Source organism: Anopheles ziemanni, chromosome X (assembly GCF_943734765.1).
Source record: "Anopheles ziemanni chromosome X, idAnoZiCoDA_A2_x.2, whole genome shotgun sequence".
Lineage (NCBI taxonomy): Eukaryota > Metazoa > Arthropoda > Insecta > Diptera > Culicidae > Anopheles > Anopheles ziemanni.
Genome location: NC_080707.1, coordinates 15,250,364 through 15,261,881, shown reverse-complemented (window position 1 = coordinate 15,261,881; position 11,518 = coordinate 15,250,364). Strand labels below are relative to the sequence as shown.

The 11,518-nt window shown below is 47.1% G+C and overlaps 2 protein-coding genes across 2 annotated transcripts; one reads left to right on the top strand and one right to left on the bottom strand.

Annotated features, from left to right (window-relative positions):
* Nucleotides 1-490: 490 nt before the first annotated feature.
* Nucleotides 491-1,453, bottom strand: LOC131290730 (putative pterin-4-alpha-carbinolamine dehydratase). The gene is made up of 3 exons (XM_058319898.1): nt 1,204-1,453; nt 973-1,099; nt 491-900 (listed from the first exon to the last, which is right to left on the bottom strand). The coding sequence occupies exons 1-3, from the start codon at nt 1,416-1,418 to the stop codon at nt 598-600; spliced, it is 645 nt and encodes a 214-aa protein (XP_058175881.1). The 5' UTR covers nt 1,419-1,453; the 3' UTR covers nt 491-597.
* A 2,239-nt stretch (nt 1,454-3,692) lies between these two features.
* LOC131290351 (patj homolog) lies at nt 3,693-7,481 on the top strand. Its single transcript, XM_058319501.1, has 2 exons — nt 3,693-3,719; nt 4,712-7,481. The coding sequence occupies exon 2, from the start codon at nt 4,853-4,855 to the stop codon at nt 7,466-7,468; it is 2,616 nt and encodes an 871-aa protein (XP_058175484.1). The 5' UTR covers nt 3,693-3,719; nt 4,712-4,852; the 3' UTR covers nt 7,469-7,481.
* The last annotated feature ends 4,037 nt before the right edge of the window (nt 7,482-11,518 follow it).

The window sequence follows — 11,518 nt, the reverse complement described above, 5'->3', positions numbered from 1 at the left end:
GTTCAATTAATGCATAGTACGATATATTTTTGGTAACCGTCCCTCTTCTTGTCTATTTGCATTCATATTTTGTGCCTTAAACACAAACCCCGTACTCGATATAATCATCTGAGGAGACCTGCTCTTCACGACCTCCTGCCCTTGGTGGGTAGGAGAAATTGATCCAATATGCGCTCCCAATATGGAATGAGTATATTTCTGATAAACAAAATAATGCAAGAATACTCAGCATCCAGTTGCTATCCAATAGAGTTGGTGCTGGAAAAGTAAACCCATTATTCAAATTCATCGACGTCTAGAATCGAAAAAGTCCGGATGTCACAGAACCAACATATTTCTGCGTTTTTGCCCTGTTACTGCATGCTGGAAAACCTTACCCTACAGTACGGAACGAAACAATACATTTTCGACTCTGATATGGTTGATCCATTAGACAGTCTCAACATATTTTTTTGACATCTACCATAGAGAAGAAGTAAAAGAAGCGGTCTACGGTCGAAGCAAACGTACGTTGAGTTTATTGCGTTCTTGATTTACATCTACGACCCATACTTGTAGCTGCCCTCAGATCTTGTTCAGCTTCCCCATCCTTGCGCGCTACTTGCCGGATTTGACCAGTGTATCGAGAAACTGGGCCAACTTTACATCCCGTTCGCTCAATCCGCCACAATCGTGCGTGGCCAACGTTACTTGCACCTTGTTGTACACATTGAACCATTCCGGATGGTGGTTCATCACATCGGCCTTGAGCGCAACACGTGTCATGAAGCCGAACGCCTCGTTGAAGTCAGCAAACAGGTACTCCTTGTAGATCGCGTCGCGGTCCTTGACCATGGTCCAACCATTGTCGAACAGCGGCTTCAGCTGCTCCGTCCGTTGCGCTTCTGTAAGCTTTGATAGCTGTGAGAAAACGAAAGGGAAAAACGTGATAATGTTCGCAATCCGGTGCAATAGGTTTTCTTGAAGCCATACCATTTTCCTGCTGATAGTGCTTGTCCTCGAAAACCACCGAATACTAGCGCTGCTGATGTTGGTCGATCGAAGACTAATCTGGAGCAATGGCGTCGGGAGGCTGCACCTTCGGAAGCTGTCGGGATGACTAAATGCGAAACAAAAAACCCACAAAAGCCCCACTATAAGTGAAAGTACGATTCGTTGGAATGGTGGAAAGGGCTTCGCAGTGCCAGTGTACGGAGTTATTACTTTGATGCCGCACTTGGTAGTATTGGTGTTGCAAAGCCACTCCAGCAAGAACAGTTTCCGTAGTTGCTGTTGATAGGCGCATAGTCGCTGCTGCTAACCGTACGTGCTATGGACGGAGTCCATGTTCCAGCATCCGAACCGTCCGGTCGGAAAGACGGTAGTGCAGGTACGAGCGAGCGCTTCGTAAGACAATTTCGCACCAAAAACGCTTGCATTATCACTTGCTTCTTATCTGTTTCATGTACACTCAATTCCTGCCGTTCGTTTCTATCGGTACACTGGCTCGGCTATTATTTACTACAGTTTTCAATGTGACAATGTGAAGTGTGTTTGACAACCGATAGTACGCGAGAACAACTTGCAGCATGCGGTGCATAGAGATAAGCCGGCGTAAAAAAGGTAAGAACGATTATGTTTCCCAAAATATTTCTGTTTTAGTCTTCACCGAGTATCATAACGTGCGTTAAAAAAACGGTATCAATTTTTCTGCATGCCGTTGCTGCATTCACATTATATTGACTCAGCACAAAACAAAAAGCACACGAAGTGTACTGGGTGCATTGACCCAGTAATATAGAAATGAGCAACACGTGGATGTTTAAACATCGGTTATTTTGTGATTATCGTGGTTTATCGCATTAATTGCTAAACATCCCCTATCCGTTCGAAATTTGTCTAAACAAATGTTTTCAATATAAAAGTTGCCGTATGTTTAACGATGGTACCAAGAACATAGGTCGTTTTTCGCAATATTGTAGTAATCAAAAACAGGCCTTACACAACACATGTTCCATATATTTTACCTAAAATGATTCCATGTTTTCCCAAAATATTTCTGTTAAAGTCTGTTCGTTGTGATACTTTACTGAGTATCATAACGCGTGTTAAAAACACGGTATCATTTGTTCCACATTCCGTCGCTTCATACTCTATATTAACCCAACACATAACAAAAAAGACACGAAGTCCTGGCTGCATTGACCCTGTAATACAAAAATGAGCAACACCTGGATGTTGAAATATCAGCCATTTTGAGATTATCAGGATTTATCGCATTAATCGAAATTTGTTTAAACACACAGTGTCCTGTGTGCACTGCCCTGTACTTTAGAAATGAGCAACACCTGGACGTTGAAACATGGCCCATTTTGAGGTTATCGGGATTTATCGCTTTAATTGCCAAACCGAAATCTGCTTGAAATTTGTTTAAATATTTATTTAATACAAAGGCTACCATATGCGAAGCGATGGCACTAAGAAAACGTTTTGTTTTGCATTCTTTTGATAAAAAACGGCCCTTTTACAAAATGTGTATGTGGTGCTGGAAGATGGCAGCAATATTTTTGTGGAATAATTTGCTTCGTTTGTTTGAGTTCCTTTATAAAGATAACTACAAAGTATGTTTCAGACATTGTGGTTTTTTTTATTATGAAGAAATACAATAAACACTCCATTAATGAAATTTGTTTCAACAGCGGTAACGAGCTATTTGAATATCATGCTATCGTCGAGTTTGGCAACCCTGATGTAAACGAACAGGCTAGCTGTCATTATAATTTTGACTGTGCGATCAACTGTGGTATTCTGGAGAATCAGTGGAACGCACGCGCGCATTCTGCCATTGCGTGTTTATTTGCATGTGTGTTCACGTTGAATCCTGTTCGGCACACGTTCGTCCTGCCCGTACTGGTTAGGTCATTATTAACCTGTCCTCCGTGCAGTTCGGATTCATTGTGCTGCTGCTGCTGCTTTTTTGCGATCAGGTATTATTATCAAGTATCAACTTCCAGTGCAAAACGAGAAACATCAGCATAAAAAAACAGTGGAAAGTTTTCATGATGCGAACAGCCGCGCCAGCAGTTTTAGTATTCTTTTCGATATCGTTTCGCATGGCGTCGCTGTGGCATGGTGCTTCTCTTGTGGCTGCCAACTCTTCAAGAAATGGCTGCCGAACTGAACCCGTGTCGTCCATGTGCTAATTCTTAGAAGAAGAAAAAAAGAATTCAATAGCACTGCGAACAATATAGTTATTTGCAAGGTATGCATCTTCTGTGCTGGTGCAATGGAGCACTAGGAATAGGTACTGGAAAACAGGATGTTTTGGAGGCTTACGGCCAACTTTTTTTTTTCATTCCGGGTCTCTTGGCCCACTAGATGTTGGAAAAGTCATTTTGGACTGTCAAAGAACGCAAATCACCCAAGATAAGCAGTTTTAGTTGTGTAACTTTTCTATGCCAACTGCTCTATGTTCACGACGTGTTGAAGTAGCGATAAGTCGTAAATTCGGTTTCCAAATGCAGTAGAATGTGTGTATAGAAATCCGAGCCAATCAGTGGTTTGTGAATATTTCGAGTGCTTATTTAGCATGCATATGAGCCATTTATTTGATATTTGCTATAACTCCTGTTCTTCTTAAGAAATATCTTCTAAATATACTTCACAATTCATACTATTGTTTCTTTATTTTTTTCAGCACCCTACCGTATCGAGTGCAGAATTTCCTATGAAAACTGGAGGTAAGTAAAACGTCAAACGATCATTTAGTAGTAGGTGCCTTCTTCATACTTGCTCTTGGATTGCTTGACAGTTGAACCAAGCCATACATAGTGTTGTTGGATGAGTTCAGGGGTTCGCCAGCATGTATTTAATGTTTTCGTCGTTAATGGCCAGCTCTAGATTTACGATTTCCTCGATAAAGGTGTTAGTCACTTGTTGCAGTTTCGTTTCGTTTTGTGTTTAAGTATTTAAACATCTTAACATGCCGTATGTGACCTTATCGTCCCCCAGGGCTGTATTTTTTCTTGTTTAGTATATTTGTCCACTTTCTTTTTTTGAGAATATTTTCCACAATAATGTCTTTGGTATGGGTGCTTATTACAGCTCTTTTTGAAGTGCGTTTTAAAAATGATATTGGCTGCTTCTGGATCATTGTGTATCCTATGTGCTTTGTGTTAAGTGTTAATGTGTTACGTTCAGTTTTTAATGGGTATTAAATATGATTTCATTTCAAGTTTTGTTTAACACTGGTTAATTTAACCGGTTGAAGTTATGATTTCAAATTGTTTTCCTTGAACTGCGGACCGACGCGAACGAGACTCATGCATTCGTTTATGTTAGCCACTAGGGGCTGATGCAGCTTGAAAGGAAGGTTTATTGTCAGTTCCTTGGGACAGACATGGGGTTTAACGTTTTAACGGTTGTATTCGCTGTTTAACCTTGCTGATTCACATGGAACGACAGCTGAACAAGACCAGTGTACCCGGTGGCTGATACATCACTATTCATAATATAGCACGTCAAATGAATAATTTGATTAATAAGCAAATATGTTGTACTGTGTTGAGGATTTAATTTTTCACCATTCATTCAACACGGCAATAGAGCGTTTTATCGTGCAAATATGATCCTTCAATATTTGCTTAGTTAGATTTATTTTATGCCACCCCTTCCTGCCTGTCCTCTGGAGTTTATTAATGAGTTTTTGGTTTGTTTTTTTTTCTACCGTTAGGTTTGCAAGTATGAGCATCCGATCGGGTGTCGTTGACTGGTGTTCAGAAGCAGTGGAAGCAACAAAACCCGCCAGAGTTAGACATTCGAGCCGCATCCGCACGTACAGAGGTGGCAGCAGGTGGAGCGGTTGCTAAAAGCGATGGTGCTCAGCACGGAGTGGTCGCAGGTGGAGATAATAGACCTGATTAACGATGGCAACGGGCTCGGCTTTATGCTCGTAGGTGGCCGGAGCACGGGCGTCGTCATTAAGGCACTGATACCGGGATCGGTTGCGGAACGCGATGGCCGATTGCAGAGCGGCGACCATGTGCTACAGATCGGCGACGTTAATCTGCGCGGATTCAGCTCGGAACAGGTTGCGACGGTGTTGCGCCAGTCGGGCCAGCAGGTACGCCTTATCGTTGCCCGCCCGGTCGAGCCTACCTCGCCCGACTACCAAGCGATCGCCAGTCATGCCCCGATCATTCCAACCAAAATGCTCACCGATCCGGACGAGCTGGACCGCACACTGCTGCAGACGGCCGGCTACACGTCCGGTGCGTTCCTGCAGTCCATGGTTGGGGGCGATGGCGGGGGAGCGGTGGAAGGAAACGGTGAATCAACGCTGCCGCCGATAGCACCAACGACTCTCGGGCTGCTGGCGGCTGCGGGAGAATCGGGCAGCGGCGGAACAGGCGGTGGCGGTGGTCTCTGCCCGACGCACATCGAGGTGGTTGCGGTGAACAACAACTTCAACAGTGGCACTCTGGTAGAGCAAGGTTTGCACAATGGAACAATGATGGCGCCCGCCTCCACCGTAACGATCCCCCCGGGTCAGCTGGTGCAGGTGATGAACAACTTCAATAAGCATCAGCCGGTGATCGGTGGCTGTAATATTACTTCGTCCGATAAAGGAACGATCAACGATGGTCTGAGCATCGAGCCCGCCAGTACGCCCCAGTCACCGTACGGTGAGATGCTTGGTGGGCCACCGGACACGCCTGAAACGGAGACGTACGAAGTGGAGCTACGCAAGAACGTATACGGCCTCGGCATAACCGTCGCAGGGTACGTGTGTGAGGAAGAGGATCTGTCCGGGATTTTTGTGAAAAGCATCATCGAAGGCAGCGCGGCGGAGATGAGTGGCAAAATAGCGATCAACGACCGCATCGTGGCCGTGGACAGTCGATCGCTGGCCGGCGTGACGAACCACCAGGCAGTGGAGATCCTACGCAACACCGATATCGCCGTGCGGCTTACACTCGAGCGGTTTCTGCGCGGGCGCAAGTACGAACACCTGCAGGTAGCGCTCATCGATCCGGTACCGGTCGCGATGCCCTGCCATGGCACGAGCGGCCCGAACTCCGCCGGAAAGATCGGTTGCTCGCAGGAGCGGATCATCAGCAACGGCAGCTCGCATTCGGTAGCAATGCACGACAACGATGGGGGACACTACGTCGTCGGTGAGCTTGGTGAGATGGTTACGTCGTACTCGCAAACGCTGTCGCACTGTGCATCTCAGTGCCAATCCCAGCGCTGCTCGATCGTCCAATCGCCCTCGGCGACAACGCTATCTATTTGTCCGGCACGGTCCGACGCGGACTCGATCGTAACCGAGTGCGGTGGCTACGATTGCGGCACCATCGAGCCGGAACTCGAGTCGGGAACAACGTTCGACTCGAGCGTGTTCGCCTTGGAGCACTGTACCGCGGAGACGCTGTCCGGCGATGACGGCGAGGGTGGCGATCCGGCGCTGTACGAAAACAGTACGGTAATAGCAGCGGCAGTGGCGGCGGTAGCGTCGTCTGCGGTGACGGCCCCGACACCGACGACGGTAAACAACGCCGGTTGTGGTGGCGGTGGCAATGGTACTATAAGCTGTGATACAAGATCGATGCCGCGTGGCCGCGAAGTGGCCACCGATCCGGTGGTGGAACGCTGGGCGCGTGAAGTACCGCACAGTCAGATCGTGATCGCCGACATTCGAAAGCTGGCCGGTCTCGGCATCAGCCTGGAGGGTACGGTCGAGGTGGAGGGCGGCGTCGAGGTGCGCCCTCACCACTACATTCGCTCGATCCTGGAGGATGGGCCGGTCGGACGAGACGGCTCGCTGAAGCCGGGCGACGAGCTGCTGCAGGTGAACGAACATCGACTGCAGGGCCTGAAGCACATCGAGGTGGTGAAGATCCTGAAGGAGCTGCCGGCGCAGGTGCGTGTGATCTGTGCGCGCGGCAGCTCACCCCCTACTGTGATCAACACGTCGCGTAACGCGGAAGCGTTCGAGGCGCGCAGTCTGCTGGCGGGCGGGCTGCAAAGCCTGCAGAGTCTGCAAGGCATACTGACCAAGGCGCAGTCCGAGAGCTCGCTGTACACGTCCAGCACGGCGACACTCACCGACCAGCAGCGCTCCAAGTCGGTCGAGCAGGTGTCCGGGCTGGCGCTCTGGACCAACGAGGTGCTGTACTGCGACATCGAGAAAACGGAGCGCGGCTTCGGGTTCTCCATTCTCGACTACCAGGATCCGCTCGACACGGAAGGCACCGTCATTGTGGTACGGGGGCTGATCCCCGGCGGGTCGGCGGAGACGACAAACTTTATCTTCCCGGGCGATCGGCTCGTCTCGGTCAACGGGCACAGCCTGCAGAGTGCCACCCTCGACCAGGCGGTCAGCATACTGAAGGGCATACCACTCGGTCCGGCCCGCATTGGCCTGTGTAGGCCGCTCTCGACCTCCGACAACAATCTCTCCTCGACACCAGAAACGCCCACTACCTAGCCGATCAGGAGAACGCACCGAGCTGTAAGAACCTTCAACCTTGTCCCCAACTGATTCACTCTTTGACTGAAATCGCATTTATATTTCCAGTTTTCGAGTACCTACTGAACAGTTTTCGAGTACCTCGGTGTGCATCATCGAGCTGGCAGCAGCCGATCGAGTAGCTGAAGCTGAAGTTAGGGAGTAGATGAGAGCACTCTGAAAAGAAAAGGTGAAGCGTTTTTCGTCCCCGGCAGGATTGTGTTCCTAGGCGCAGCGATCATTCAGGATAACAGGTTTGGTATCTTTCTTCCTACTTATTTTCTATCTCAATACTCTTACGCGGTATAAGCAAACCGATGCTTCTACGTACGTGTAGAGTGCGGGTATCCTTTATGTCGTGTCTTTGCGCTATCTACATCGATGCATCCGTTGACGATGAACTAATTAACATGCTTCACTTCATCAATGTTCTTGTTCTTCCCGGAATGTGCGAGGCAAAGTAAAAGCCTAAGATGATTATGATACTGAAGGGAGGATAATTTACAGGTGGACTAGAGAAGGCCACGCATTGATCTAATAATTTTGATATCCTTTTTCTAACTACTTCACCTAAGCAAGAGGACTAAACAATTTTCAAATGTGTGGCTCTTCATCTTCTTTCTTGGTGTTAAACCAGCTTCGGTCATGTCTGTTTCACTCCGTAGAGGCAGTATATTACCTGCATAAACGGAAGATATCCCAAAGCTACCAATGCTATACGTCGCGTCCTCCACCTCATAAGGATTGCCATAGAAGTATCCTGTATAGTTGGACCCACTTTCAACAAATCGTTTAATGATACTCCATTCGACGTTTTGTTATGTTATGTTTCCTCGATCATGGATTTAGCCATTTACACTTCTATTCAACACTTTAACATATAATCCATAAGCAATTGAAAAGAGTGTTTAAAACGCGTTCCTTATAAGAAAACCATAAGCCATTAAGAGCTAAATTTTGTTTTTAAATTAAGCTTCGTGGCGTTTTTATATTTGCTAGTAGATTTGCGTTATACAGTTACAGTACAGTGCGTTACAGTATGTCTGTATGCTAATAGTGCCGCCTTTCCCTGGTGAAGTTTACGTCTAGAACGCGTTTCCTGCCCCACTGAGGAAGGGACTCTGATCTTCTCACATACAGCCAATGAGCTGTCTTTTTCCATTTTTCGTTCTTGTGGCTTCAATCTTCTTAAGGCTTGCTCGTAACTGTTAGGGAGGGTGATGTTGGACTCCTTCCAAAGAAGATCATTCTCATAATCTTCCCCGTTATGTTTTAGTTTATTCTTCATAATATCTAAAGCTAATTTGTCGCTTTTGGGGTCCATGGCAGTGTTAGTTACTTTGATTCACATTTAACATTTAACATTTTTTGTTCTTAAAACCGCGACCTGATCAACATGCCGACAAAGCGATGTTTTAATTCTTATGAAAGGTGCAACGCAGTCAAACCGTTCCGATCGTTCGATCATCATCTTTCGTCAAGCACGCAAGGGAGTGTTCTACTCGGCGTGCTGTGACATTTATTATTTTATTTTATTTTTTCTAATAAGTTATGAGTCTGTCCAGCGGACGAGGTTTTTAAAAAAGATAATTTTTTTTTCAACCTTAATGGTTCCCTAGAACTGCACCGTGCTGCTTCAGCAGGTTCCACGGTGCTCCCGGATGACCCGTCGGCGTGTATCGCTGCGTCGACATATCTCACGGTGCGCCAAGTGTCCGGTCGGCGCGTGTTGCTGCGTCGGCAGCCCTCGGTCGATGGCCGTCTGGCTCACGTTGCTGCTGCCCTCCTTCTGCGGGTTACCGTGTGCCTCCGGGACTTTGCATGAGCGTTGAGGAGGGTTGTTACTTCACGTCTAACCAAACAGGTCCCGCGAAGGAAGACCTCCTAGCTTGGTTAGGGTGAGCAACGGAGAGAAACTGAAGTTAATTACTGCCGGCTAATGGCTGAAGTCCCTGGATCCCTATTACCTTTCAAGCTAGTTGCCTCTGCGTATAGAGGAGGCCTATGCTTCGAAAGGGGGGACTGGGCGCTTCAAGCTTTTCGGATATGGCAGTTGAGTGTGAACGTATAAAACGACAAGTCGAAGTACGGGTTAACACTGATTTATTATAAAATTTCTTACCGTTTATATACCCAAATTTCACATTTGTGGTTGTCACCATTGTTTATGTTTTTAAAAGTAAGACAACGAGCCGGACACTTGGCGCACCGTAGGGTGTATTGATTATTAATAAGTAGGGCAGTAAGCCGGCCTGCCAACGATGCCGACGCAGCAACGCGCAGCTGGCCGAACACTTGGTGCGCCGTGGGTTGTATTGACGCAGCAATACGCGCCAACGGGTCACCCGGAACGGCATTTAACTCGCTGATGCAGCACGGTGCAGCACGGCGGCAGCCATCGAAATTAACTTCTATTTGCGAAACTTGTTTTTTGGGCATTTGGTTTCCGGTACGTCGCGTCCCTCTCGGAAAGTTTCTTTATTTGGATCAACGATCGTACCGGTTACCGAAATGTTACAGTTATCCAAAATTGTCTATAGTGGGCTTATTTCTTAACCTCGTTGGTGCAGCAACTAGGGTTCTTCGTTCTATCGGAGAGCAAACCCTGAGTGAAAGGAGACCCTTTTGCACCAGCCGTTTTGCATTTCGTTGCGAAATGACCTTTACACTTGCATAATTTCTTTCTCTGTCTCTGGCCGGGCCTTTTGGATCGTATGACAAATGACTGAGACGAGGTTTGAGGTTGATTTTCTTCTGTCCCCTGTCTATTTATAGCCCACTTGGTCTTGGGGAAATTTAACAGCTTGATAAGCCGCAACCATCTTAAACACCTCGTCCAGTTCTAAGGACCCCTTTTGGAGTGGTGTCTCTTTCAGATCTGTCGGGGCCAACAATATGATCTTGTCGATTACGCTGATGTCCCGACTCTCCTGTGATGACTTTCCGAAGTTGCATTTATATGCCTGTTCTCGTGCCCTAAGCATGAACTTTTCTAAATTCTCGTTCCGCTCCGGTCGCAAGAATGGGTCTATTGTGGCATCCTCATTCTCTCCTGCTCGTCCGCATCCGGAATCGACTGGAAACCATCCTGCACATCTGGTCCAGCCCTCGCCAATAACACATACTTCAGCCGTGTTTTATTGGTCTCCCCGCTCAGAACAACCACGTACTCGAGATTCTCCTTCCATTTCGTCCATTGTCCGCGGACCTCGTTGTTTGAACGCGAATGGTGGAATCTCGAACTTCGCCATCTTCCTGTAATGATTTATCATATTCTTTACCACCCACACATCTATACTCGGCTTCCATACGCCTTTTTCCCGGCTTGCATTCGCCTTTGGCTCTGCATAAGCCTTTCTTCGGCTTGCATACACCTTTGGCTCAGCATAAAAGCCTTTCCTACAAGCTTGCATACGCTTTTGGCCAGTTACTACTACCTAGTGCTTCGAACACTATGCACGTGATCGAAATTAATGTAAGTATAAGCATAATCAAATAGTTCGACATCTTTTCTTCAACGCAGCATCGTGCACTTTTGACAGTTGCGTATCCCATAGCAACGCCCCCGTGTACTTCTCACTCGGTTGAAAAGAAGATGGACATGGACCCATGGTTGATATCCAGTCGCCCGGTAATTCTTATTAGGATAAACGAATAATTTTATTTTTTTGTCGGTTCAAACTAGTGATCTGCCCAAAGTTATTGTCATCCGACCAACCGATCAGTTTCGGTGTTATGTTTGTCTCCCTCTTTGTCCCCTTTTCCGCGTTCGCGGACTGTTCCAAGCGGAGGGTTTGTCATCGTGTAGAACTTAGGTTAAAACTCGGAAAACTGATCTTTTAGTTAACAGGACACGCGACGGGCATTACGACCACGTCCGGTCAGTTTCCGCAGAATTCTTCTCTGGTCTATTCCGTGGTTTTCCCCCTTTACAACAGTATTGAGCATGCGTTGGTGGCTGCTTCGCTATGTTGAGCGGCCTATTATTTTTTTTTTGGTCTGCTAATCGACCTACGGTATCCGAATGGG

Bases quoted from the DNA above. Each gene is read 5' to 3' on its own strand.
- LOC131290730 (XM_058319898.1), bottom strand. From the start codon at position 1,418: ATGCAAGCGTTTTTGGTGCGAAATTGTCTTACGAAGCGCTCGCTCGTA. The intron at 1,100-1,203 runs GTAATAACTCCG...TTTCGCATTTAG, and splicing joins CTACCAAGTGCGGCATCAAA to TCATCCCGACAGCTTCCGAA. The intron at 901-972 runs GTATGGCTTCAA...GTTTTCTCACAG, and splicing joins GCACTATCAGCAGGAAAATG to CTATCAAAGCTTACAGAAGC.
- LOC131290351 (XM_058319501.1), top strand. From the start codon at position 4,853: ATGGTGCTCAGCACGGAGTGGTCGCAGGTGGAGATAATAGACCTGATT.